Raw genomic sequence first — 26,783 nt, 5'->3', positions numbered from 1 at the left:
TTTGCATCAATAATGCCCCTACACCTTTAAAACTCGCATCTGTGACTATCATAATTTCTCCTCCAGGTATAAATGCCTATAAATTGGGTGCATTTTATAATTCACTTTTTAAAATATGCTGACACTCCAAAGTCCGCTTAAATTCCTTATTCTTCATAAATAACAGTCTCAAGCTGTTAGATCTATCTGCTAGATTCTGCATACATTCTCCATAATATTCCACCATGCCAAGAAATTGCACTACTTCTTCCTTAGTACATGGTGCAACCAATTTCAAAATGGTGTCCACTAATTCTTTCTTAGGTTCTAAACTCATTCCTGAAATTAAATGACCCAAGAAGTTAACCTCTTGCAGAGCAAATTAGCATTTTTCTCTTTTTAGAGTCAAACGAGCAATCATTAACTTCTGCAACACCACTTTCACCCTGTATTCATGTTCAGAAAGAGTACATCCAAAAATCAGTAAACCATCCTGTTAGCATTTAACACCCACAACTCCTTTAAGTATTGAGGCCATAACTCTCTGAAATACAGAGGCAGTGGAAACAAGTCCAAAGGCATTCTTGTGAACTTGAATGCACCAACAGGGGTTATAAATGCTGTTAACTCCTGAGATTTTTCTACCAATTGAACTGCGTGAGATCCAATGTTTTGAAACACTTTGGCCCATATTTATACTTTTTGACGCAAAACTGCACCAACGCAGTTTTGCGTCAAAAAAATTAGCGCCGGCTAACGCCATTCTGAAGCGCCATGCGGGCGCCGTATTTATTGAATGACGTTAGCCGGCGTTAGCCGCCGGCGCTGTCTGGTGTGCGTTAAAAAAAACGACGTACACCAGGCAGCGCCGGCGTAGGGGGAAAATGGCGTATGGGCGTCCAGAAATGGTGCAAGTCAGGCTGAGGCAAAAAATTTGCCACAACCCGATTTGCGCCATTTTTTTACGACGCCCATCCCCCATTGAAATGACTCCTGTCTTAGCAAAGACAGGAGTCATGCCCCCTTGCCCAATGGCCATGCCCAGGGGACTTCAGTCCCCTGGGCATGGTCATTGGGCATAGTGGCATGTAGGGGGGCACAAATCAGGCCCCCCTATGCCACAACAAAAAAAAAAAAAAATACTTACCTGGACTTACCTTAATGTCCCTGGGGTGGGTCCCTCCATCCTTGGGTGTCCTCCTGGGGTGGGCAAGGGTGGCAGGGGGTGTCCCTGGGGACAGGGGAGGGCACCTCTGGGCTCATTCTGAGCCCACAGGTCCCTTAACGCCTGCCCTGACCCAGGCACTAAAATCTGGCGCAAATGCGTTTTTTTTAGTCCCGCCCACTCCTGGGCGTCATTTTTGCCCGGGAGTATAAATACGACGCATATGCATCGCAGTCATTTTTTAAGACGGGAACGCCTACCTTGCATATCATTAACGCAAGGAAGGTGTTCACGCAAAAAAATTACGCTAACTCCATGAACTTTGGCGCTAGACGCGTCTAACGCCAAAGTATAAATATGGAGTTAGTTTTGCGTGACGCAAATTCGGCGCAAACGGAGTATAAATATGCCCCCATGTTTCTGCTATTGAAGAAACAATCTTGTGTCAGAGTCACCAGATCATTGGGGTCGGTGCATGTTCCCAACACTTCCACCACAAGACAGCTCCAATACTCTGATTAAAATTGTCACAGAGTCTAAGAGAGTCCAAGTGGGGAAAAGGGGATTAGGAAGGGAACAGCTGGGAAGGAGACCTGTAGGAAACAAAAAGGTTAGAACACACAATATCACGATTTTATCATACGAATCAATATTAGACTATGACTCTAAACATTGTCATTCTGAAAGCATGAACAACTAAAACATAATACAGAAAAGGCAGGTCAAGATTTGACATTCGCTCCGTGACCTTTTCTACCACAGCGAAAACACTCCCCAGTAAATTTATTGTGGTCTTCTTTTGTTGACTCTTTGGCTACCTCTTTTTTTATTGTTAATCATACAGATTCCTCACTTTTCTTCCTGTTAGAATTTGACTTAGTTTTCTCTCTCTTCAATTCGATACACATTTTAACATGTGCTCCACACTTTGTGCTACCAGAATGACCTCTTCCAATGGTGCCTTTTCTTTAAGCCACAATTCATCTCTAATTTTGTCATCTTTGCAGCTTAAAACCAGTTCATCGCGGATCTGTTCTTCAGTTGACTCACCAAATTTGCATGTTGAGGCTAATTTTTGAAGACTTGTAATATACTCTTCAACCAATTCATCACTTCTCTGTTCACGAAGCACAAAGTAGTAACGTTTAATTATCGTGCTTAGCATGGGTATATAATGCCAGTCAAGTTTCATAATGCATGTTTCAAATTCATTAAGCCCTTTTTACACTTTCACATTTAGTTCTAGTAATTTTTTTAAGAACCTCTTGACTTCCACCCCTAGACAATGCATTAGAATAGCATATCTCCTTTCTGCACTTAAATTGGTTCCACAAACTCAAGCATAATGCCCAAATATCTTCTTCTGCTTACTCCATTTTATTGGTGGCTCTACAGGACTACTTAAAAAGAACGGTAATGGTGTTACGTTTTACATTTTGTCTAAAATGACAATAAGTGAATATCACAGTATAAGTGTATGATGTGCCTAACACCGTTATTCCAAAACACAGGCAGCACAGCACAGTACAACACTATGGGTTGCCTATCACTGTGTTGTAGGCCCAATTTCACCTTAAAACAGATATAGGTGTTCATTAAAACATTGGCGGTAAGTACCACCTACCGCCGCAGCGATGGCTGTCAAAAGACTTTCGCCCTGGCTAACTTCTGTCTGCCATAATATGACCACAGTCGGATTTCTGACACAAGCAGGGTGGAAATCTGGCTGTGGCCATGCTGGCGGACGGTGTTAAGGTGGCGCTGCTACCACCAGCAGTGCCACACCAGTAGACCGCCGCCAGCTGAATTATGAAAAATAATACAGCCTGGCAGTGTACTGCTGACAGGTGCTGCTGGTGGTAGCAGCGTCCCATCCCCTGCCGGAAGAACCCCTGGATTCAGGTAACAGGGGAGGGGGTTGTGGGTGTTGTGTGTGTATGGGGTGTGTGTGCATGAATGTGTGAGTGTGTATGTGCATGAGTGTGTAGTGTTGCTTGCGTGTGTGTGTGCGTGCATGTGTGAGACTGGGTGTATGAAGGCAAATGTGAATGCATGTCTGCGTGTGAGTTTGGATGTGTGTATGGATGTGTGTGCGAATGAATGGATGCATGCGTGTATGACTGCCTGTATGGCGTTACGAACACCATGAAAACCATGGCGGCAGGCAGGGTTGTAATGCCACCAATGGTACAGTAACGGCTGCCGGATTGGAGATTGTTATCTCCAGTCCAGCAGCTGCTACCACCATGGCAATCGTTGTGGTACATTGGCGGGTTGGCTTCAGCCAAACTGCAATGTCATAATGTGGCGGTGTGTACCGCCAGCCTGTTGGCGGTACTACCACCACACTTGCACCTACCGCCGGGGTCATTATGACCCCCATAGTTTGGTGTGCCTATCACCTTAATCCAGGCACACGCCCAGTCAAATAAACAGCATGGTGTGCCTTTAGAAGTTTGTTATTGCTCCATTTTCAAAATGGCCACACCTACCACCGAATAGCACACGTAATCCCTTTATCCTGCATGTAAATGTTAGCACAATAGCCCAAACTGCTAAGATGGCTACTCGCTCTAACCCATGAATCTGTCTCTGCTGAAGACTGCCCCTATTGTTCTCTCCTTCAGCCCAAGCCTCTCAAATGGCTGTGCATTCTGAACAATGCACAGACTTCTCACTCATCTAAAATGGTTGCATGCACAGCACAGTCCACAGCTTTCCAGAGGAATTAGACCACACAGTTTTCTAAGGCCCCAATGGAACACTCCCACGGCACCTCTGTGATACACTGAAATCTTCCTCTACTTTGGCTCCTACCTCTCGGATATCCACGCAGCTGCTGAACACCTTCTGGTGCCCCTCAGCATGACAGAGGGTTCAGCTGTAAGATGAAATCTTTTCCAGCCAGAATCACAATGTTTCCTTCTCCAACAACATGCTCCACTCGTAAGTATATGCTCTCTTTCCTTGATGTTGAGGTGCTTTTATGCCAGTGCTTTTCTCTCAAAATCATCGCCAGTGTAACATGTACAAAACAAGCGGTACAGGTTGCAATGGGTAAACGAGAGATACTTTATCATAGCTCCCCATCCAGCAAGGACACTGGGACACCTGGTTATTCTACATTCACACTACATTCTATTTCACCATTCAGTGTTCCATGTGACATCACATAGAACGATGACATCCAAGCTTAACCAACAGATGTCACAATGTCATTCTCTTGGGTACAATATGATGCTTCAGTCTCAAACTTAATTTTCATGCTGTGTAAGCATAGGGAATGCTTTCCCAATGTATCATTAATTGGGGCCTTGATGTGATTCACATGAGAATTTAATCTTGCTTTGTAGCGATTAATTCCAACTATTGAGCACCGGGGATGGGAGCATCCAGGATGGGAACTATATTAAATAAATCTTTGGTATAGTGCTAGAAAATGTGATTTTAAACTGTATTTTTCTTTCTTTAATCTGATTGGGTGGGTTTCCAGGCCTTTGCACACTCACACCAAATGTATGAACCTTACTGTATCTCACCCTAAAAATGAGCCCTACCCAGACAGTGTTGGGCTCACTCTCCCCTGATTTTTAGAAGGTGACATTCTGTTGGACTGATCTCTGATTTATGACTGATTTATTAAGCTGAATTATACAGTGCTCTTCTTTATTTTCATTTTATTCTAAGCATTATGCTTCTATATGAAATTTGACTGACTGACTCTTTGCTATTTATTTTGCTTTTTGTAATGACTTTAGTTTTTCAAAAAAACCTTCATTGTTATCTTTGTACTACGTGTAAGTGTTTATTGTGAAGCCTAATGTGCCTTATATTTAACACTGAAATATTATTTGGTATTTGACTTACATCTTAATTCAGTTGTGGAGCGTGAAAATCATTAGTAGATTGACATCCTACCCGGTTTCTCAGTAGGATTTTAGATTGAACCAGGGAAAAGCACTACATAAATGTATATATCCATATGAGACAGTGTTGGTCACCACTGTGTAGTTACAGTTAGGCCAGACTTTCCATTTGAAGTGTTTTTTGTTTTGCTAATAACTTTGGTGCTGTTTGGCGAATCTTTATGAAATTTTCCAATCTAAATGTTCATCCACCTCAACTCATCCCTAGTAAGTGTCAGAGTGATTGGTCAAACAGGGGCTGAGATAAATGGAAGTCCTAAAATGAATTTCCCCATACCAATTCCATAAGGAATTTTAGACAATGATACAGGAGAAATGCCTAAACAGAATTCCACCAAATTTGGCAGAAAGTTAGACATTTATCCAGAAAGCATGCTTTTGTGAATTGGTGTAAATTTGTTCAGCCAATTTTGAAAAGTGTAGGTTCAAATGATATAGAGCTATTGGGTGAGACATGTACAGATATGTTCTAATTGGCCTCTTTAAAGGGGACTCGTCAATCCTGACTGGTTGATCACCACCTGAACAATATGTTGTGACAGCCGTTACAGGACTCACGGACATGGTCTCTGTGTCCTGCAAATAAATTAACAAAAGGAGGTAGAGTGAGCACACCCTGGCTCCTCAAAGAAGCCGCTTGATTAGCTGACCTCAACGTGTTGCAGTAGGCATTTAAAGACTCTGTGACGTGGTCTTCACTGAAGTGCATTGCGAAGAAAGACGGTTTTTGAGGGTCACAAAAAGGAGCACATATTAAGGGTGTTAATAGATTTTAGTCACAATATAAGTGATTTGTTGGTGGTACTGTAAATTTAGGAATTGTGGTGTATTCAAAGGTGATTTGACCCTATGTAAAATGTTGATCCTCTTTGGATTTGATGAACCATGTCTGAGAGAAACTGTCTTCTCTCATTATTTTCTCATAAATGTTGTGGAAGGTGCTACAGAAGCTAAAATTAGAGTATATTTTCTGTAAATTCACACTATCTTCCTTGGCCATTTGAGAATAAAGTCTAGCATACTGAGTAAAACATGTGCTTCCAACGGCAGCAACAGCCTCTCTGTTAAGTCTCCAGTGTTCTACTGCAGCCTCCTTCAGTGTTCTAATGAACTAAAAACAGAATGCGCCATGGGGGGCGGGAGAGTGAGGGGGATTGTGGCAGGAACCCAGGCAGTGGAAGCCAGGGGGGAAGCAGGGACAGAGGCAGAAAGCTAACAAGTGAGGGCTAGTGGAAGGATGTGAGACCTTGCAGAGCTAAAGGGGGGGCAGGGGAATGGACTGAGACAATAGAGGGTAGAGAAGAAGTGGGTTCTAGCAAACTAGCAATGGAAGGCAAGCTGGAGGGAGAGTGGCAGCACAAAAGACCACTCAGGAGGGAGGGACTGGGCACATATTTGGATGCAGTGGGGCAGCGGTAGAATGTTGACAAAGAGAGAAAGGCCTGCATGAGCAGGGGCAGCACAATGGACCATGGAGGACAGGAAGGAGAAGGCAGGGCCAAGCACACAGAGAACAAAGGGCAAGAGTAGATGAAGCAAGCTGACCACATAGGGCAGGCTGGCATGGGCATCCACAGAGGGCTGCCAAGAATGGTTATGGGCACACAGACGGTAAACGGATGGCAGGCAGTAGGTGGGCAAGATAGCAATCTGACCATGGCGGGACAGCAATCTGACCACAGTGGGCAGGCTGGCATGGGCAAGGTCAGCACAATGGATAATGGAGGGCAGGAGAGAGGGTCAGGGGCATGCATATGGCAGGCAGGGGTTGGGGTAGTAAGCTAACCATGGAGGGAAGGCTGGCATGAGCAGGGGCAGCTAAATGTATCACAGAGAGCAGGAGAGATGAAGAAGGGGCATGCACATGGAGGTCGGGGTTTAGGGGCAACAAACTAACCAGAGAGGAGAGGAGGGCTAGACTTGGCAATGAAGAGAGAGAGAGAACAGAGGACAGCCATGAAGGGGGAGGCAGGGTAAGCAAGCTGACCACAGAGGGAAGGAGGAGGGAAGGAGAAGGGTGCAGGAACATGCAGTTGGAGCATCGTGTACAAGTGGGAGAGGAGCATAAGCAGCGGCAGCAAGCTGACCACAGAGGGCCACCAGCAAGGGGCCACTAGCAAGGTGTTGGCCTGCGCCACCCTCCTGTTGAGAATGTTCAAAGGCTGTGCACAGTGGTGGTGTGGGCTGAATATTTTAGAAAAACCTAGAAATGTAAAAACAAATGTTAAATAGACATTATAGCCTGAAATTGTAATATGATCTTCTCCAGCATTAAAAAAACACAGGAATTTCACTGAAAAAACACAATGGTTAAAGTGACATCATGCCCCTTGGGTCAAGGGGTGCTGAAAATTCACTAGACATCAGGGACTATACAAAAAGTATCACAAAAGGGCCATGGGCAGGACCATGCCCCACCCAAAAAGGCCATTACATACTTTCTTTGTCCCCTGGGGTACAGGTTGGGAGTATGACCCTAATTTGCATCCATGGGGCAAGAAAGTCCACTAGACCACAAGGATTTCAACATGGCTTCAAAACAAGCAAAATGATGAGGGTCACCATGACATTGAACCGTACCTTCACCCCAGAAGGGGCCATGGGGATAAGAGGTTTGTCCCAGTTCAAGAGGTTGCCGAGTCTGCCACCCGGGACAGTAGAAAGCCCAGAAAACACCAAGGATTTTACATTTTTTAAACCAAAAGGGGTGCCAGCATTGCGCCCTGGCATTGAGCCATAGTACAACCTCAAGAGGTATTAACCACTCTTCCTCTCCTCCTTGGGGGAGAGCACAGAGTGGGTTTGTCTGTACTTTGCTCCGATGGGGCAAAAAGCACACTAGACACCAGGGATTTCAACATGGCGGCAATACGAAGAAAAGGATGGGGGTGGCCTGCTCTGCCATCAACCAAGACACCACCAAGGAAGTGGTAATAGGGTCTTTCTGTCCCCAGGGCGGCAGATAGGAGGTTTTTCCCAATAGTGGAGGTTACCCTTAATTTGCCCTCTAGAGAGCAGAAGTCCACTGGGTAACAGGGATTATACATTTGGAAAAAGCAAATGGGGATGGGCATCCACCCCTGCTTTGGGCTATACACCCACCCAAAAGGAGCAACCCAGTCTTTCTGCTCTCTTCCCCCTCCCAGGATCCAGAGAGGAGGTTTCCCCAAGTCTTCCCCAAGGGAGAGGTGTAGAGTAGAAAGCCCACTGAATGCCAGGAATAGTTTTTGTAAAATAATGGGGTGAAGTTTTGCCCATCAGGCCCCACCTTAATGGCCAATCTTCAATAGTCTTTCTGCTCCCTGAGTACTAAAGCATCCCCATCCCATGGCAAGCAAGAGAAATGTTGATTCTTTTGGTTTTTTTTTGAGTCAGAGGAACCACAAGCAAGATCCTAAAGGTCTGACCTGTGGCCACATTTGGCAGAATACAAGGGGAAGGGCGCTGCCAAAGGCCATGTCCTGTGTTCTGGGGCTACTGGGGTAGGGACACTGCATAGTAGGAAAGACAAAGGGGCCTGCAATGTACCCAGCACCCACTAATGGTAGGGCACTGGGTATAGGTGAAGACAACACCCCCTGCCCAAGCTCAGCAATTGTGTTGTGGATCAGAGTGCATTCAAGGATTTTCTCTGCACTCAGTGGGTGAAGGTCTAGTAGTGTTCCTGGAACCTGTTTTCCATGGCTATGGTATCATTAGGCTCTCTTGACAGGGACACTGAGAGAGGGACATGGCCTGCGTGAGCAGTGCTGAGCACTGGACCTAGCAAAGACAAATCCCTGCACCCAGAACCTCCGGGGCATAGCAAAGGTGAAGCCCAGTAATTTTTGGGGGAACCTGGCTGAGTGCAGGTTCTAGACAAAGAATATGCCTATGCACAGATTTCACTGTGCTTTGCCAGAGTTGAAGCAGTTTGAGGTCTAGAGGAACTGGTGTCTGGCCAAAGATCAGGTTTGATGTGCATGAACAGACTGCGTGTAGCTAAGAGCTGAGCTCTATGGGTTTTTAATAGTACACGACAAAATTGGGAAAGCAGTGGACTCAGGAGGGAGAGAGTGGTGACCTCCTTCACTAAAGTCATCAATTATGCCAATGGTTATATGGAATGCTAGGGATTTGTATGCTTTGGATAAAAACAGTACTTCAAATGAAAATACAGCAGCGCAGAAGTCTGCCACTGATCAGTGCTAGTACCCCCACACCCCCACCCCCCATTAAAATATGACGCTCCTATTGGGAATTACTAGTACTATCCCTTTCAAAGTAAAGAAAGTACCAGCTCATTTAAAGCTCTGGATATTAACAACAGCACTACTTCAAATTAAGTTTCGTATAGAAAGTTTTATTTTTTTGAAATAAAAAAAAGATTTTGCAATTTTAGTAAAGACCTATAATTAAGCAAAGTTTTTTTCAGTGATCCAGTCATCTGTGATTTATAGCTTATGTAAATCTTTTTCTATCACATGAATCCACGATCGGGATGCAAATTCAGTTGCGGAACTGGATATCTGTTTCACAAGAGTCATAAGAACATTTTCTAAACATCTGCGAACTTTGACTCACATATTCCAGTAGAATCTGGGGATCCAAATGGAAACAAAAATATAAAATACTGTATTGGGAAAAGAGTTGGTATGGTCTAATAGCATCTCCTGCCAGAGAATGCTAAATATGGTGCTTTTATGCTCGAGTTTTTTTAATGTGCCAGAGTGTGCTAAAATAAGGTATTTTTAGACCAAAGTGTACTATCAAAATGTTTTTTTACCAAAAAGTTCCATATTTCTTGGCTGGGTTCTCACATTCTGGGGGAGGACCCCTTCAATGAACTGGTCAAGTCGGTTCAGCGAATACTCAACAGTTGAACAATAAATCAGTGGTTCCCAACCTGTGGTCCGGGGACCCCTGGGGGTCCGCGAAGCCTCAGCAGGGGCCCACAACTGCTTGGAAAAGGAAATAATATTAACAGATTAAGTCCACAGCTTTCCATAATGACTCAGTGGGGGGGGGGAGGTGGTCCCTGGATTTGAATTATGATTCAGTGGGGGTCCCCGGGTGCGAGTAATGATAAAGTGGGGTCCACAGAAGTCAAAAGGTTGGGGATCACTGCAATAGATTATTAATTCAACAGGGGCCATGGCAACTTCCAACACTTTGTCCCATTTATGCCCCTCCCACAAATTCCCTTTCAGCCCTCTGTGCTTACGTGGTGTATTAAGAACATTTAATGAAGTGTGTGTGTAATCCATCCATGCTATAAACAGCCTATAGCTGCAGGTTTTGAGTCGTGTTTTCTGTATCTGAGTGAAGCATGGATCAGTTCTTTGCTTTAAGAGGCCTAAACTCATCCCTGATATGACAGATAAACATGTGGCGTTGTCCACAGGACACAGCTGTGCTTCTTGTATGTGAGTGGTACAGACAGTGCCTGTCTGTAGGTTAATGCAGTTCTACACTTAAAGCAGTTCATTTAAGTTGTATAGTTCTCACTTGTCCTTTATAATAGACCTCATGAATATTTTGGTTGTGTGTATGTTAAAGTTGTCGAACATAGTGCTGCATGTTGGTAAAATACCTCATAAATTCAATAACAATTTCACTTGGGGCAGTAAAATTAACACATGCCACTTTAAAAGTTGCGAATAAGGAAATCAGGGTAAGCCTTAAGGCACCCACTCCACTACTCATAACCTCAATAAGCCCATAATTTGGATGTGCATGTGACATAATTTAAAATTCTGGATCTCCCCAAGTACAAGTAGTTTCACATCATCCAATAGAAAATTAAGCACAGTATTCAAATAATAAGGAGCTATCGTCTTTCACAGCAGTAGTATGCAAGCACATATTTTCCAAGTTGCCTCTCCTAGGCCCCTAGGTAACTCGTTAATTCCGAACTGTGTGTAAAGCTCGGTTTACGTATGAGTCGGAATTAGGAGATATAGGGGGTCATTCTGACCCTGGTGGTCATGGACCGCCAGGGTCACGAATGACGGAAGCACCGCCAACAGGCTGGCGGTGCTTCAATAGTCATTCTGACCGCGGCGGTACAGCCGCGGTCGCCCAGCTGGGGCCGGCTGTTCTACGCCGGTTTTGCCCCGGCTGGGAGAATCCGCAGCGCTGCCCTGGGGATTCTGACCCCCGTACCGCCAGCCTGTTTCTGGCGGTTTTCACCGCCAAGAAGAGGCTGGCAGTAAGGGGTGTCCTGGGGCCCCCTAACAGGGCCCCATGAAGCTTTTCTGCTAGGCAGACAGTGAAAAGCGCGACGGGTTCAACTGCACCCGTCGCACCGCTGCAACACCGCCGGCTCCATTCGGAGCCGGCTCCTGTGTTGCGGCCCTCATTCCCGCCGGCCCAGCGGGAATGTTGGAATGGGTGCAGCGGTATTTTGGCCGCGTGGCGGCCAAATGTCGGTTCCCGCCTGGCGGGCGGCAACCGCCGCCCGCCAGAGTCGGAATCACCCCCATAATGTATTTAACGCATCTGATAATTATAGGATGTGTTAAATACCTCATTAAAATTTGGCAGGGCATTCCTCCCAAAATTAAACCGTATCATGCGGATTTCGGTGGGTTAAACACAGGGGCGGCTCCTTTGCAATGGCGAAGGAGCGTCGCCCCACGGCTGATCCAGCAGCTGAAAAATGAAACAATATTCTAATATTGTTTTATTTTTCAGCTGCTGACTCAGCCAGCAGGTGCAGGGAGGGGCAGGGATAGTTTTGGGAGGGGACGGAGAGTGGATTCAGTACACTATGTGCCCATGTCAGTTTGGCCGGCCGTATGACATACGCACGTAGGTTTCTCCAACCCAGCTGTGTTGCACTGTCTGAGCAGCAGACTAAGCTGCTCAGACCAATCCTGATGCTGCTCTCATGCTAGTTATAGCATGGGAGCAGTGCCAGAAATGCTTGGGAGCCTTTGCTGGTGTCCCCAGGGAGTTCTGGGACACCACATCGAGGGAAGAGGATTGAGGCAGGTGGCAGCAGCAGCAGGAGAAACAGGTACTTTTTTTTAATTTAAACTATTATTTTATTCCTCCCTTGTGTCCCCAATCTCCCCACCCCTCGCCTTGATATTTGCGGCCACCGCTGCTGGTTAAACACCAAAATCTGCATCTTACTCCCCATATACTCATAATAGGTGTCATTTATTGCACTCGATAAACAATGAACCCTGTGGTATAGTTATTTATCAGGGACAATAAATAATGTCTCAGCTCACAAGCAGGCCCTGAGGGCCTGTTTACAAGTAAAGGTGCTTTTTATCACACCTGATAAATAATGATACAGTGGGTTTTGTTATTTATTGGGTGCGATAAAATAGTATCTATTATGAGTTATTGGGGAATGACATGCAGATTTTGGTGCTTAACAAATCAAAATCCACAAGTACGTTAAATACTCTACACATTTCTACTGTTAAATTTCGAAAGGTTTGACTTGCCGAAATTTAACGAATGCTGGGGTATTTAATGCATCCAATAACTATTGGATACTTTAAATAAATGCAAATTTGCAATTCCTTCCCGTGAGTAAGCAGAGGTTTACTCACGGGGCGGAATTAACCACCCTACTTGTAGTCAGGGCCTTAATGTTTTGTATCTTTTAGAACTCAATCATGCAGACATACCTCACTAGTTCTCACTAACAACCATATTTCAGCCACAGTCTCCTACCTGTGTAGAATCGTAACCACCTCCGAAGTCTCTCTGTTTTATCAGCCACTGGACGATTTTTTGCGTTTCGTTATTCTTCTTCTGCTGCAGTTTTTGAAGTAGTGCATAGGCAGTTATTTCCACCGTGAAGACAGACTTCCCTTCATTTGTATATGCCCAAAATGTTCTATCTGTAGATACATTAAAAGATCTATCAAACCTTTGGTCAAGCAAAATGATAACATATGAATGGATGAGAATCCACGGGATTAAATGGGATTAATAAACAACAGAATACACTTTTGCAACCTATCATCTATACCTAAAATTTATAAGGGACTACAATGATAGAATGGGGCGTTCCAGTTCACAAGGGCAAAAGCAAGGATATATACTGCTGCAATTTCCTAAAAAAATACTTGCCCCAGGCATGATGGCTCCCTGGAATTTACCTAGTGTTTTGACTTTGAAGAAGGGGTAACAGCCAAGACAGTCTTATGAGAGGCATGCACCTTAATTGTATTTTAAAGTACTGGGGGCCTAATGTAATATTATTCCACTCACAAAAAGTGGTCAAAATGTGCGTACCAGCTTTTTGCAAATGGAGTATTATTTTGTGAAACAAACTATGTATAGATAGGTCAGTTCACAAAATACTGAAGAATTGCAGGGGGTCACAGAACAACATGTCTATTTGATATTCATTAGACAGGTGGCACTTTGGCACCCCCTGTGATTGGTCAGTGTACCAATTGGTCTGTGTATCAGTGTTCAATAAAGAAAACTGCAGCCCGTTTTCCTTAAATTAAATGGAATTACAAAAGAAACATTTTTTAGGGCAAACCTGTCACAAGACATATTGTGGTCTTACCAATACAACACAGTGGCCCAGAGCCCATCCATTGATTTCCACTGTTTGGCTTTCCTGTCACTAACAGCTGCTGGCTCCTTATTCATGTCACAGCTTGTCAATCTTGTTTTTGTCCCTCCCATGGATCCCAGCTTCTTTGCCATCTATTTTGATTGTCTACCTCCTATGCTTCCAGTGCTTGATTTTCAAGCAATGTTTTTGTCATTGTGGGTAAGCATGCCACGAGGGTGCATATGTTTCCTACTTGTCTGCATTGTGTACTTCTCTCTCCCTGCACTCCTAGGTGCTCACTGCTACCCATGTGCTTCTCCTAGCCCCCTACATGTTGTGCTCACTTATCTGTCTTCACCTTGTTGTTTTCTTGTTCATGTGCTGCCCCCAGCTCCATATTGCTCTTTTGTCATCTCTTCTCCTCTCTCACCCCTCCATGTTGCATACATCCCTCTGGTCTCCCTGTTGCTTCCTTCACCCATGCCCTTTTTCTCTGTTGCCAGTTACTTCTCCTCCCAACCCAGTGTTGCACATAAAAGGTTTTCACACCTGGGGACATTATTAATCAGGTCATTAACTTACAGGGGTGGAGGAATGATGATATCAAATTTGTGAGAAGATCATTTATCCATCAGAAATATTTTTACTGAGGGTAAATACATTTTTCTTCTGATGGATACTTCTTCCTTTCTGTTCCTAACCTTACGAATGACTACCTAAGATGATGATGCCATGTAACAAAGCGAGTGCAAAGTATTTGCCACTACGTGCTTGCACTATGAGGAGTCATGCTTGTCAAAAAAATGCAACATTGACCAAGTGACTGCCCAACATATGTCAGTAACTCATATGCCTATGGTGAGGGCCGTAGAAGCAGCCATGCCCTTGGGGAAGTGTCTTGAATGTTTTCCACCGGGTCTGGGTCAGTGTTTTAAAGATCTTAATATAGAGAATGATTCAAGCAGGAAGCGGTGCTTTTGGTCTCCCGCCTTGTTTTTTTCTGGCTCTGGCAAAGCGCAAAAAGAGCTAATTATGCACTTTGTCAAGACATATACAATCGATGTAATTAAGAAAACACATGTCTGGGGCCCAGTAAGGCAACCGCTTCTCCTCCTTGGTTGGATGGCGGAGAGCGAGACAGCTGTTAGGGTAATGGACTGGCCTATAATAAACAAAGCTACCATTTTGTGTAAGAAGGAAAAGGACCAACTTATCCAGGCAGAAACTGAAAAGGTGAAAATGGAGCCACCCGAGTTTTCCATCCTTCTTTAACCTGAAGTGATTGACACCAGCAACACTGTCTTCAAAGTAAAGTTGAACCAAACAACTGTGCATTGGCTTGTATGAGGATGGCATCAAGAAAGTTAACACAATATTCAAATCACAAGGAGGTACAAGAAATGGAGTAGGGGTTCGGGGGGGGGGAGAAATAAAGAAACCCTTTCAGAAAACATGCCTCTAAGGCGGTCTAAAACGGGATGGTTGCTCAGAAAGACACATGAAGGCTGACAGGACAAATAGCCCTTAATAGTAGTCACTGCACAATCCTGCTGTGTAAAGGACAATGCAAACCAGAGGATATTGGAAAGGCAGGTTTCAAGTGAATGTAAGCCTTCAGATTCCCTCTACTTACATTTCTGTTGCAGCGACCCACATACATGGATTTTGTGCCAGGTTTCCTGGCTGCCACAATGACATCAACCTCATCAAGAAGTCAAAAGGGCTGTAGCTGGCACTCCTCAGTTTCCACATTTGTTGCCAGTGTTTGAGGATTGCAGTGCAGGCTCTGACCATCCTGCAGTGATGCCATGTGCACCCTGTGCTGGAGAGGAATATGTGGCTGAATGCTTAGTGCCAATACATTAGCGTACCAGATACTACAAGCTAAATCTGGGGGCGTTTAGGATCAGCTGTGCCCCATCCTCCTACACAATTTCTTCACAACCTCCTTTTAACAACACTGGAAATGGTGAAAATACTTAAAGTATGCCTGGAGACCTGCAAAACCTGAAGGCATCTCCCAGAGAATCATTCAGAGGGAAGTGTATGGCACAGAACTGAGAACACTTCTGGTTCTGGAACCTAGTTCTTCATGAGAACAATTTTGATCAAGACCTCCTCTTGGTACCTATGGTGTACACCATTAAGCTTCTATTATTACTACTGCCAAAGTCATTCCAGTATTCCTCTGTAATATCCACTCTGTACAAAGGGGACACCGGCACGTGACTACTCACAGAGCTCGTGAAGCTGTCTTGTGACGCTGTGTGTCAGGAGGTGTTCGGGATAGAATGTGAATGTATATGAACAGTTGAACAAAAAACTGTTTCTGTACCAATGATTCCCCTCATGCGTTGCTGGTAGGTGAGGGTGGTTTCTGCAGAGAATAAACTTCAAGTTGGCTTACCTGATCCTTCTGGGTTCTGTCGATTACCACATATTTCTGGCGACGAGCGTAAAAAACACCTGAACATAGATCACATGCATATAGCATTGAGCCATTTGTTACAATGGCCACGTGAAGCACTGGAACTGAGATTGAAGGGCACTTCTCAAAACCGGCTAAACAGGGTAATCAGAATGGAAAGTTCTAGGACAGTATCAATGGTGTTCATGTCAACACGATCGAAGGTAATCTGATCGTGAGAGGTGAGAGCACTGCGCATGCAGTTTTAATAACATGAACTTCAGCCTCTAGTTCAACCCTCTGGGTTGGGCAGAGTTTAATAGAAGATCAAGTCCGTAAAAGAACTAGTATGCAAGAAGCCCAAGACATTGAGGGGCATATTTATACTCTGTTTGCGCCGAATGTGCGTCAAAAATTTTGACGCACATTCAGCGCAAACCTTGCCCCATATTTATATTATGACGCCCGACCCCGCGGACGTCAAAGATCCTGCGTGTGCATCATTTTTGGGATGCGGTAAACCGCCTTGCGTTGATGACATGCAAGGTAGGCATTCCCATCCAAAAAATTACTTTAAGGCCTGTGTGCCTTATTTATACTCCCGTGTCATTTTGACGCACAGGAGGGGGAGAGCCTTAAAAAATGGCGCCCAGCCTTATGTGTGCCGTTTATTAACGCCTGAGTGAGGGCTGGCGTTAAGGGACCTGTGGGCCCACTTCCATGGTCTCGGACCATGGAAGCAGTCCAGAGGTGCCGTCCACTGCCCCTAGGGACACCCCCTGCCACCCTTGCCCACCCCTGGAGGACACCCATGGATGGGGGGACCCATCCCAGGTAAGTACAGGTAAGTTGGGGTAAGTAAATTTTTTTTTTTTTTTTGAAGTGGCATGGGGGGCCTGACTTGGGCCCCCCTACATACCACTGTGCCCAATAACCATGCCCAGGGGACAGAAGTCCCCTGAGCATGGCCATTGGGCAAGGGGGCATGACTCCTGTCTTTGCTAGACAGGAGTCATTTCAATGCGGGTTGTGCGTCAAAAAATGGCGCAAATCTGGTTTGAGCCATGATTTTTGACTCAAACCTGACTTGCACCATTTTTTGACTCACAACCCCCATTTTTCCCTTCGTCGGCGCTGCCTGGTTTGAGTCTTTTTTTTTACTCTGACCAGCCCGCAGTACCGGCTAATGTCAATCCTTAAATAAGGTGCCCGTCTGGCACGTAGAAATGGCATTAGCTGGCGGTAAACATTTTGACGCAAACCAGCGCTGGCGCCTGAGCTGAGCTTTGCTGGGCTGAGGAGATCACAGCTCTTGTAGATGTGACCTCATCAGTTCAGCAAAGGCACTCAAGACCCTCCCCCTCGGTGATGAGGGGCACTGTCACTCATTGACTCCGACCTGGGAGCTTCAGTTTTAAGCCATGAAGCGCCCAGGGTGGATGTCAATCAGTGACACCTCGTCACAGACTGAGGAGGGATCAGCAGTCTCACTGACCCTATTCCACTCTGTGATGAGATTAGGACTGCTGCTTTCCCTCACTGGCTGACCTAATAAGGGAAGGCAGCAGTCCTAACCCTCGTGGGACCACAGAGGCCGAGCTGCAGGTAAGTGTGTATTTTTGTGTGTGTGTGTGTGCAGGTGTGTGTGTGTGTGTTTTTTAAATGAATATTTGCTGTATGCATGTGTGTATGTTTAAATATTTGGTAATATGTGTGAATGAATGAGTGTGAGTGTGCATGTGTGCATGTGTGTCTGTCCGCCCCCTCCCTCCAAAACAATACCGGCCACCACTGGTGAAAACGTGGTGAGGTGATGGAAGTAATCAGACAGAAAAACATGGTCAAACAGAAAGGTACACGACAGTCTGTACAACTTAACTAACATTGTACTTCAAGTAGCTTAATTATTTGTAATTATTTGGAATATACTCTACAAGAGAAGCAAAATCCAAAAAGTAGTCATTGTTGCCGATATGGTATTGATGAACTTTCAAGCCTTAGAAGAGTTATAAGGTCATCATCAGGACAAAGAACAAATTAGCTGGGCAAACATGGAAATTCTGTGTTCTCCACATTTGACCACAAATTTCACCCATCGATCAAAATAAATAGATTTGCTAGAGAGGCGCATTTCACAATTATAACATCCACAAGTTCAGCAGGTAAGTCAAAACCAAGCTGTTGATGGTACTCCATCTCCATATTTGTAGGGGCAGGCTGTAGAGATTTGGGTAAAACAGAAAATTGGTGGTCAATGCTTAGTGTTCGCACATCTGCATTTAGATGTGTGACACATGTATTAAAGTAGCAGTAGAATTGTTGTGGGTGCCAACCCTGTAAGGATACCCAACCACCACGGGTGTTGTGTGCACTAGATCACTTAAACAAATTAGCTGTGCTAGAATAAATATCTAAGAATTCCAGGGCACACCAAAGGTAGTCTGAAAGTCAAGTCCAAAGTGGAAAGAGAAGTCCACATCCAAACACAATGTGGATGTTGAAGAGATTTTATTCTTCATAGAACATATATATTCTGCGAACAGCCGACACATGTTTCGTCACAAGGACTTTTTCAAGGCAAAACTATGAATGTAGAAAGTTCTACTGTGAAGAACTTGGTAGTTTTCAAGAGTCAACTGAAATAGTGTCTGTAAAAGGTTTGGTAATAAATGTACCAAGTACTAAAATACTGGTGCTATTTGAATTCCGAGTAGGCAGTTAAAGGTAATCTCACAGCATTTCAATGACACGCGACCCAGAAGTGAAAATAGGTAGTAGAGATTTGGGTGCAGGGCCCTGCCCTGTTGTTGAGACAAGAGCCACCTGCCTCCCCAAAGAGGAAGATGGATCAGAGGGCAAATCCTCTTTTCCAATGGATCAGAGTCACACACTTTCCTGGCCATATCTGTGTCTGTCTGTGCAATATGAGCCCCGTACCTCCTGATCTTCCTCAGAACATGGGACAGGAGAGGCAGCAGTGGGAAGGCATACAAGTCCTGCACTTCACTGAAGACAGAATGTATCTCCCAGGGAACTTCTGCCTGGAAACTTTAGTGTGCAGTCAGCATTACCCTGTGTGTTCTTGGCAGTGATGAAAATGTCCAACCTAGGCACACCCTATAAAGTGAAGATTCCTTGAGCCACCTCTGAAAGAAGACACAAACCAGGTTCCCATAATGATGGTCTGTTGGGCTTGTCCGCCCTTGCGTTCAAACACTCACCAAATAATTGGCTGCCAGTGGGAAACCCTAAAGATTCAGCCATTTCTAAAAATGCAGTGCCTCTTGACATAAGGTCAATGACCCCACACTGTCCTGCTTGTTGCTGTACCACATAGTGGATGTGTTACCTATTACGACCTGAATCGGCTTCCCATTGATGGATGGGATGCTTCGGAGCCAACCAAATGGCACAAAGCTCAAGCAGAATGATGTGGTGCTTTAGCTCTGCCACGGACAAGAGGACCCTCATCTCTACCTCTCTGTAGGTGTCAGGTGAGTCTTCAGACACTTGATGAAAACTCAGGGATGAAAGAAGGGAGACGGTTGTTTGGAGGTGGCCTGTGACTGACTGTGGTGAGCCCTCCTTCAGAACCAGTCGGTGAAATATGGGAACTCTTGTATTCCTGACCTGTGGAGATGGGACACAACCATTGCCATCACCTTTAGGTGATGGAGGGACCCCTTCTGCATATCTTGCAGGGGGTGGCTCACATTTTATGCCCAGGGTCCTCCTGCTCAGGCCTGAAAGTTATCCAGACTAATGATTTCTCCACCAGGGAAAAAGTCACCCTGAGTGTCAATGTCTGCCTGTGTTAAGGTGTGTATTATTAGGGTTTTTTAAGTGGAAGGCAGTGAGAGAGTGTACAGAGCTGGCAGGAGTGGAGAATATAACACTGATTGGTTGGTTCTCACTGAGGGATAAGGCCCACTAGGCCCATATATGTCATACCACCCCTATCAACATTGGCCGTTCGTACATAGGGTTGCTTGCAAAGTGTGCTCAATGGAGGTTTGGGACACACAGTGGTATGTTCGTTCATGCGTGTATCAGCATTTCAGTACCCTGAAGCAGCGGTCAAAGTGCATTAAGAAAAGTATGGGAACTGTGATGCTGAATGCCATAGGGGTGGGGTCAGTGAACATAGGGTTGGGGTCAGTGAACATAGGAGTGGGGGTCAAAGGAGTAGCTAAAAAACACAAAATATTCTGTATGTTTTTTTGGTCTTTCACCTTCAGGTAGCTACATTTAAAATAACTCACAGCTTAAATGAAAAATACATTTAAAATAAGTTAATCCGTGCCAAGACACTATTATACATTATGAAACCTCTATTGGTTAATGCACTGAAGAGGTCTGTGTGTATCCTGAAAGTCACAGAATAAAATCTTGATTGGTGCAGTGGAAAATAGTGGCTTGTGCTATGAAGGCTCAGCCTGTGACAAAATGCACCGAGAACATGTAAGTCATTTTACTAACCTTGCAATACACATAGTATAAGATATACTGCTGCCAAATGTGCAAAAAAAGGATTCAGATAAAATGGTGCTTCCAAATATAGATTTTAGTAATACCTACTGCATTTATTTACTTTTATATAACTGCCCAGAAAAGCACACACTTCACAGCTCAGCTGCTCACTCCCTTGCACTACCACTGGAAAAGAATAAATATTTATCACAAAGGTTCAAGGTATTCAATCAATTAAACCAGAGAGCTGGTCCCAAGACACCTTTACATTTCCAGATTAACCAGTTACGCTCATTTGCATTTCTTTCAGGCAATCAAGCACCCTGGCAAGAAGTCCAACTTAATGTTAAGCTGCCTGCCACTCACTCGGTTTGAAACTTCAGCTGAGGCATTTGCACTATCAAAATGTACTGTCCTGTGACGGTTGTCTTTTCATAAAAAGTAGGGGAACGGTTTTTCATAAATTTCAAAAAGTATGGGCACATCGTGCCCCTCCGATCCCACCCACTTTGACCACTGCCCTGAAGTCAGTATTTAATAGTGTGCCCCTGTGCTACTAAATAATAGACCTGCAAGTAAGGTATCGCCGGACTGAAAGCTCTCATTGACTGGGCAAGTACGTCTCACCGGAGAAGCCCTTATTTACCTCCCCTGACTAGATGCTTATAGAAGACTCTTTGAATTCTGAAAAGGTTATTGGTGAAGAGATACAGAAACACCAGAAGGTCAACTATCCAGTGCTTAATTTGTAAATAAAAAGGTGCCGGTACCCAGAGCCCTCCTCTTAAACACTCGACTGCTGCAATTAAATGTGTGAACACGGAATACTGAGGCAGCTTAATCCTGAAGCCATCTCGAGCCTCTTCTATCCATTTAAAGTAATTCCCTACCCCTTTAACTCACTCTTGCAACTTTCTGCTTTCTCCCATTGTGACGCTTTTTAGTTTTTCACTTTCTCCGTCTTTCCCATATGTTTCTTTTGCGTGCAGTAAATGCTTGAGGTAGAAAAATAAGTGCTGGTCCTCAAAAACAAGTGCTTGTGCTCAGCACCGGAAACAACAAGCACAAATTAAGCACTGCAACTATCTCAACTCCATAGTTCAACGTGTGTTTTGAGTGCTTCTAGCGATACACCAAAAGTTCAGCGAAGTCATTCTGCGATGTCACGTGTAATGTGACGCCCAAGTACTTCAACCCCTCAGTGCTCATGGGGTGAATTCCAGGAGCGTAGGATGTTAAACATCCATCAAGGGAAATATGTCTGACTTATTTCAGGTACTATGGAGCACGAATGACATCCGAATTGGATAACCTTTCTAATGGCCATTGTCCTCGGGTCTCTAATTTATACAATACTATGTAATCTGCATGCAAGGAAACTATTAGTGTCCGACCCCCTATAAGTATCCTATGGTTGGAATGAAAGTTTACGAAAAAACATACAAGGGGTTATATCCCCAGAGCAATAATAAGTTGGGATAGGAGTAGCACTGCCATGTGCCACTAATGATGGTGGTGGTTTGTGAGTGCTGGCCAATACCGACTACTCAGGAAGTAACAAAACCACCTCCCACGCCAACCCCAATCGCCAGCGTGTAACACATATAACCCAAACAAAAGAAGAATACTGTTACCAGGTAGGCTGCCGACGTGCAAGCCTGCTGGGGGTTGTATGTGCTCAACGATGTGGGACCAAAAGACCATAGTCAGCCTGGGCCAGAGCCCGATTTCAGTTCAAACTTCAAAGCAACACCAGTGATTCTGCCACAGCATTAAACCTTAATCAAACTAGCAGTGATAATGTAAACACAGACTGGAAATTAAACATCAGTGCATAGCAACATAGGAGCGACAAGGGTTCACAGCATGCCGATACAATAAACTTTGCTATACTTAAATGCAAAGGGTGAAAACAGCAAAGGTGGCACACGTAATGAAGGAGTTAACTAGTCGTTGTCAATTAAAGCTGAGATGTGCCACCGTAGATTTCCCCCCGTCGAGCTAGGACTGCTGGCCACTGAGCCCTGGTGGTCACCTTTTTGCAGATCAGTGTCTATGAAGTCGAAGGCAGCATCCAAGTGCGTAAAAAATGTGTCCTTCCATTATGTTCCATCAAAAGCTTGGCCGGGTAAAGCACGGAGTGACAGACAGTGGAAGCCCATAAAGCATGCTTGACGTGTGTGAAAGTAGGGCACATAAGGCACTGCAGTGCCTGCCTGACGAGAGCATGGCCCCATGATAAAGCATGTCACCCAATGATGAGTGAGTGCTACTGTTCCGGCAAGACTAATGCATGTGATCACTGAAAAGACCCCCTACCATAATTGGTGGAATGGAGTCCGTTCTTTTGGAACAGTGTATCCTATGTCAGTGGTAGGTATAGGCAATCCAGTTATAGGCAGGGCATGGTGGGCGTCGCAATCAGAGAGGTAGCCAAGGGTTGTTCATCGCAGGGAGTTCCTCCCAAGGACTCTACCCAGGTTGCAAGCCAGGGCTCAAGCAGATACAAATTGTGTAGGAGATGAGAAAACTGAATAAGCAGTGGGGGGTCACAGATGAGCATGCTCACCTGTCCGATAGAGGCGAGAGACTTCAAACAGTCATGAGTGGTGCTCTCCTACATAAGGGGTTGGTCCTCCAGTAAGTATTCTGCCTTTTGTCTGTTTTACAAACAATTTCAGTGTGGAAGAGTCAAACGGAGATGCAGACAGGAGAGGAAGCCAATATGGATGGCCTCAGTGGTAGCTCTGCTATGGGCATGCTGTGGCAGCTCTTGCGGTGTGAAAGAGCAGCTGAGGGTGCTCCAGCTGCAGGAAATATCACCTCCCCTGGGGGTCCCTCCCCGACCCACAACACAAGGCCCCAAACAACTAAAGACCATGTTGGAAAGATTGAAGCTGGATAGGCAAGAGGGCTCTAGAGGAACACGCTTGCCCACCTGTTGGCGGCAAGAAACCCTGGCAGGTTGTTAGATGGACCACCAGTAAACAGCCAGCTATCAGGCAGGGTGAAGGGACGCAGGTTGTACTATGAGGCTCTGCACAGCTGAGCCCCCAACAGTCAATCCCTACCCTACTGTCGCCATTAAAGCAGGACCCCTTGTGATCCAGACAGGCTCCTCAACAGCAATAGGGCCCTAAACAGCCCTGGCTGGAAGAGGGAGGAAGGGACCCTGATGGAGGAGTGTTAGAAATGGGGTCTCTAGTTGGCCGAGGTATTTACCTTTGTCCAAATAGGGACCACAATCCTAGTCAGGATAAGTCACGCACAATCCAAATTACCCTGTGCCCACCCTCTGAAAGCTTGGCACTGAGCAGTCAGGCTTAACTTAGAAGGCAATGTGTAAAGTATTTGTGCAATAAATCATACAGTAACACAGTGAAAAAACAAAAAAATACACCAAACAGGTTTAGAAAAATATAAGATATTTATCTGGTTAAATTAAGGTCAAAATGATAAAGATTCATTAAGCACACATTGAAATATCAATTATTCAAGACTAAAAATAGTCTTAAATCTTAGAAATCAACAGTTGTCTATTTTTTGCACAAAGTAACTGGTACTTGTAACACGGACGGAGACTGCAGAGGAGGAGATGTGGAGAAAAATAGGGTGTGTTTCAGAATTTTCAGCACAGCACAGACGATGCATTGTTTCTTTCCACGCTGCAAGAGGCTTTGCGTGAATTTCTGGCACGCCGTATTGGTTCCTCACTGTGATGCGGGGATCTTTTTGAAGCCCTGGAACGATGCGTGGGGAAAGAAATCACAAGCGTTGGTCGATCCAGTAGGCAATGCGTCAAGTTTTATGTTGCATGGTAGGTGATGTTTTGATTCTTCACTCGGGAAGTCGGGATGCGTCATTCCAGTTCTGCTGTGCATCAATTTCTTGGTCGCACCACAGCTGTGCATCGTTTCCATCAGGCTGTGCGTCGATTTTTGGTGCACAATGAGTTCCTTGAAGAGATGAAGTCTTTTTGGCCCTGAGACTTCAGAAAACAGGAGGCAAGCACAATCCAAGTCCTTGGAGAGCACTTCTCAGCAAAGGCAGAGGGCACAGGGCAGCAGTTCTTCTCAGCAAAGCAGTCCAGATGAGTCCTTTGGGCAGGCAGGCAGTTCCTTTTGACAGGGTTCAGGTCTAGAATTGTCTGGTTTGGTGGCATCATGGACCCAGTTTATATACCTGAAATTGCCTTTGAAGTGGGGGAGACTTCAAAGAGTGGTTTTGAAGTGCACAAGTTCCCCTTTCAGTACAGGGCTGCCTGCCAGGGTCCCAGTAGGGGGTTTGCCAGTCCATTTTGTGAAGGTAGGCCACTAGCCTTTGAAATGTAAGTGTCAAGCCCTCCACCCTTTCAGCCCAGGAAGACCCATTTAGTATGCATATGAGTGTAGGTGTGAATGAGTATCCTATGATTGTGGTGGTCTGGGTGAAATGCACAAGGAAGCTGTCAACCAGACCAGACGTTGATTGGAGACAGGCTGTAAGGCACAGATGGATTTTAAGTGCAGAGAAATGCTCACTTTCTAAAACTGGCATTTCAAAAATAGTAATATAAAATCCAACCTCACTAATAAGCAGGATTTTCTATTACCATTCTGGCCATACTAAATATGACCTGGTTAGCCCTTTCTGATCAGAATCTACCACTCAAACAGTTTATGAGGGTGGCCCTAATGCTATCCTATGAAAGGAGCAGGCCTCACAGCAGTGGAAAACTAATTTTGGATTTTTACACTACCAGGACAGATAAAACACACATATACCTGTCCTGCCTATTACCTACCTAGCACCCAGCCCTATGGGTTACCTAGGGCCTACCTTAGGGGTGACCTATATGTAGAAAAAGGGGAGCTTAAGGCTTGGCAAGTACTTTTAAATGCCAAGTCGACGTGACAGTGAAACTGCGCACACAGGCCTTGCAATGGCAGGCTTGAGACATGGTTAAGGGGCTAGTTATGTGGGTGGCACAACCAGTGCTGCAGGCCCACTAATAGCATTCAATTTACATGCCCTGGGCACATGTAGTGCACTTTACTAGTGACTTACAAGTCCTAAAACCAGCTAAAACAGTGTCAGAATATTGGGGGGAGGCAGGCAAAAAGTTGAGGGATGATCACCCTAAGGCTGTCAGGTCTAACAAGGAGCATGCAGCAGTGGACCACAGAGCCTTGCAGAAAATCTCCAGTACAACAAGGGGAGGCCCGCAGTAATGGTCAGGAGAGGTGGCAGGCGGTCAACACAGCAAGATCCCATACAGTCGGGCCCCCGGCTGCAAACATGCACACCCAAACATCACCGCAGGGTAATTTCACTCCGATACAATCACACCTCAAACCGCTGTGGACAGGGTGGGGCCACCACATAGGGAGTGAGCAGCCAAGGGCCTCAAAAAGCCTACCCTGATGTCTTGAGGGGAAGGCCACAACAGTCTCATGAGTGGCTATGGGTGCAGAAGGGTCCTTACTGCCAGGCACAGGCAGTATATGCATCCGTCAGGCCCTTCAAGAGACAGGCTGTGGTGAGGGAGAGTCAGCACTCACCTTGATGGAGACCACAGGCCTGCCGCAACAGGAGCACCACAAGCACAGCACAGCCTTAGCTCAACAGGCATCAGACGCTGCCATTGTGCTCACCAGAGCCTGTAGCCAGTGAGCCATCAGCAGTCTATAGGGTTGTTGGAGGGGCCATCGGTGAGTCAGGCGCTCCAATGCTTCTCAATGTATGCCATGCTAGCTGTCAAAGGCAGAAGGACTGCAGCGGAGCTGGTCTTACAAATACTCATCTTCGCTTATAGCTAGCTATGGTGTGCTGAAGTTAGACAAAATGCCAGAAGGATGTGGGGTTTGCAGATATGAAAGAGAGTGTGTCACATTCCCCTCACTTTCCCCATATTACCAAGGGAAGGGGGATTAAACAACTTGGCTGCAGCTGTGGTGTAGAAGAGGACGTTCCTAGTGGTGCTGACAAACTCAGCTCCCACCAAGTGCCCTTCAGCCACCAAAGAGCTCAGCTGCATGGGCTTCCTTTGAAAGAAGAAGAGGTCCTGTGAGCATCCTCTGAACCTCCGTTATTGCTGACAAAATAGGCAATCTTTAAAGAGCAGATCCGAGGAATGTGCTGCAGCACATCTGTTCTTGAAGTGTTCCAATGCAGAGCCAGCCTTTGACCAAACTGTGTGGAACCACTGAATGGCATGTACATAATGGTTGCCTGCACATCCCAAGAATATCCTTTGGATGGTGGTGGATCACCACCCTAATGCCTATGGTGCACCAGACACAATCCGTCTTGTCCAGCCAAACTCTTAAGGCGTATTTGGCT

At 45.4% G+C, this 26,783-nt stretch overlaps 1 protein-coding gene across 1 annotated transcript in view; it reads right to left on the bottom strand.

The window, feature by feature from the left end:
• The window catches only part of LOC138292914 (complement C3-like), a 2,405,892-nt gene that overhangs the window by 632,303 nt on the left and 1,746,806 nt on the right, over positions 1-26,783 (bottom strand). The window contains exon 29 of the mRNA XM_069231788.1: positions 12,745-12,914. Within this exon, the coding sequence (XP_069087889.1) occupies positions 12,745-12,914 (170 nt within the window). The remainder of the gene's footprint in view (positions 1-12,744; positions 12,915-26,783) is intronic.

The sequence above is a fragment of the Pleurodeles waltl genome, chromosome 4_2 (genome assembly GCF_031143425.1).
Source record: "Pleurodeles waltl isolate 20211129_DDA chromosome 4_2, aPleWal1.hap1.20221129, whole genome shotgun sequence".
Classification (NCBI taxonomy): domain Eukaryota; kingdom Metazoa; phylum Chordata; class Amphibia; order Caudata; family Salamandridae; genus Pleurodeles; species Pleurodeles waltl.
Note: the sequence above shows the minus strand (reverse complement) of the source record. Positions and strands in the feature narration are given on the sequence as shown.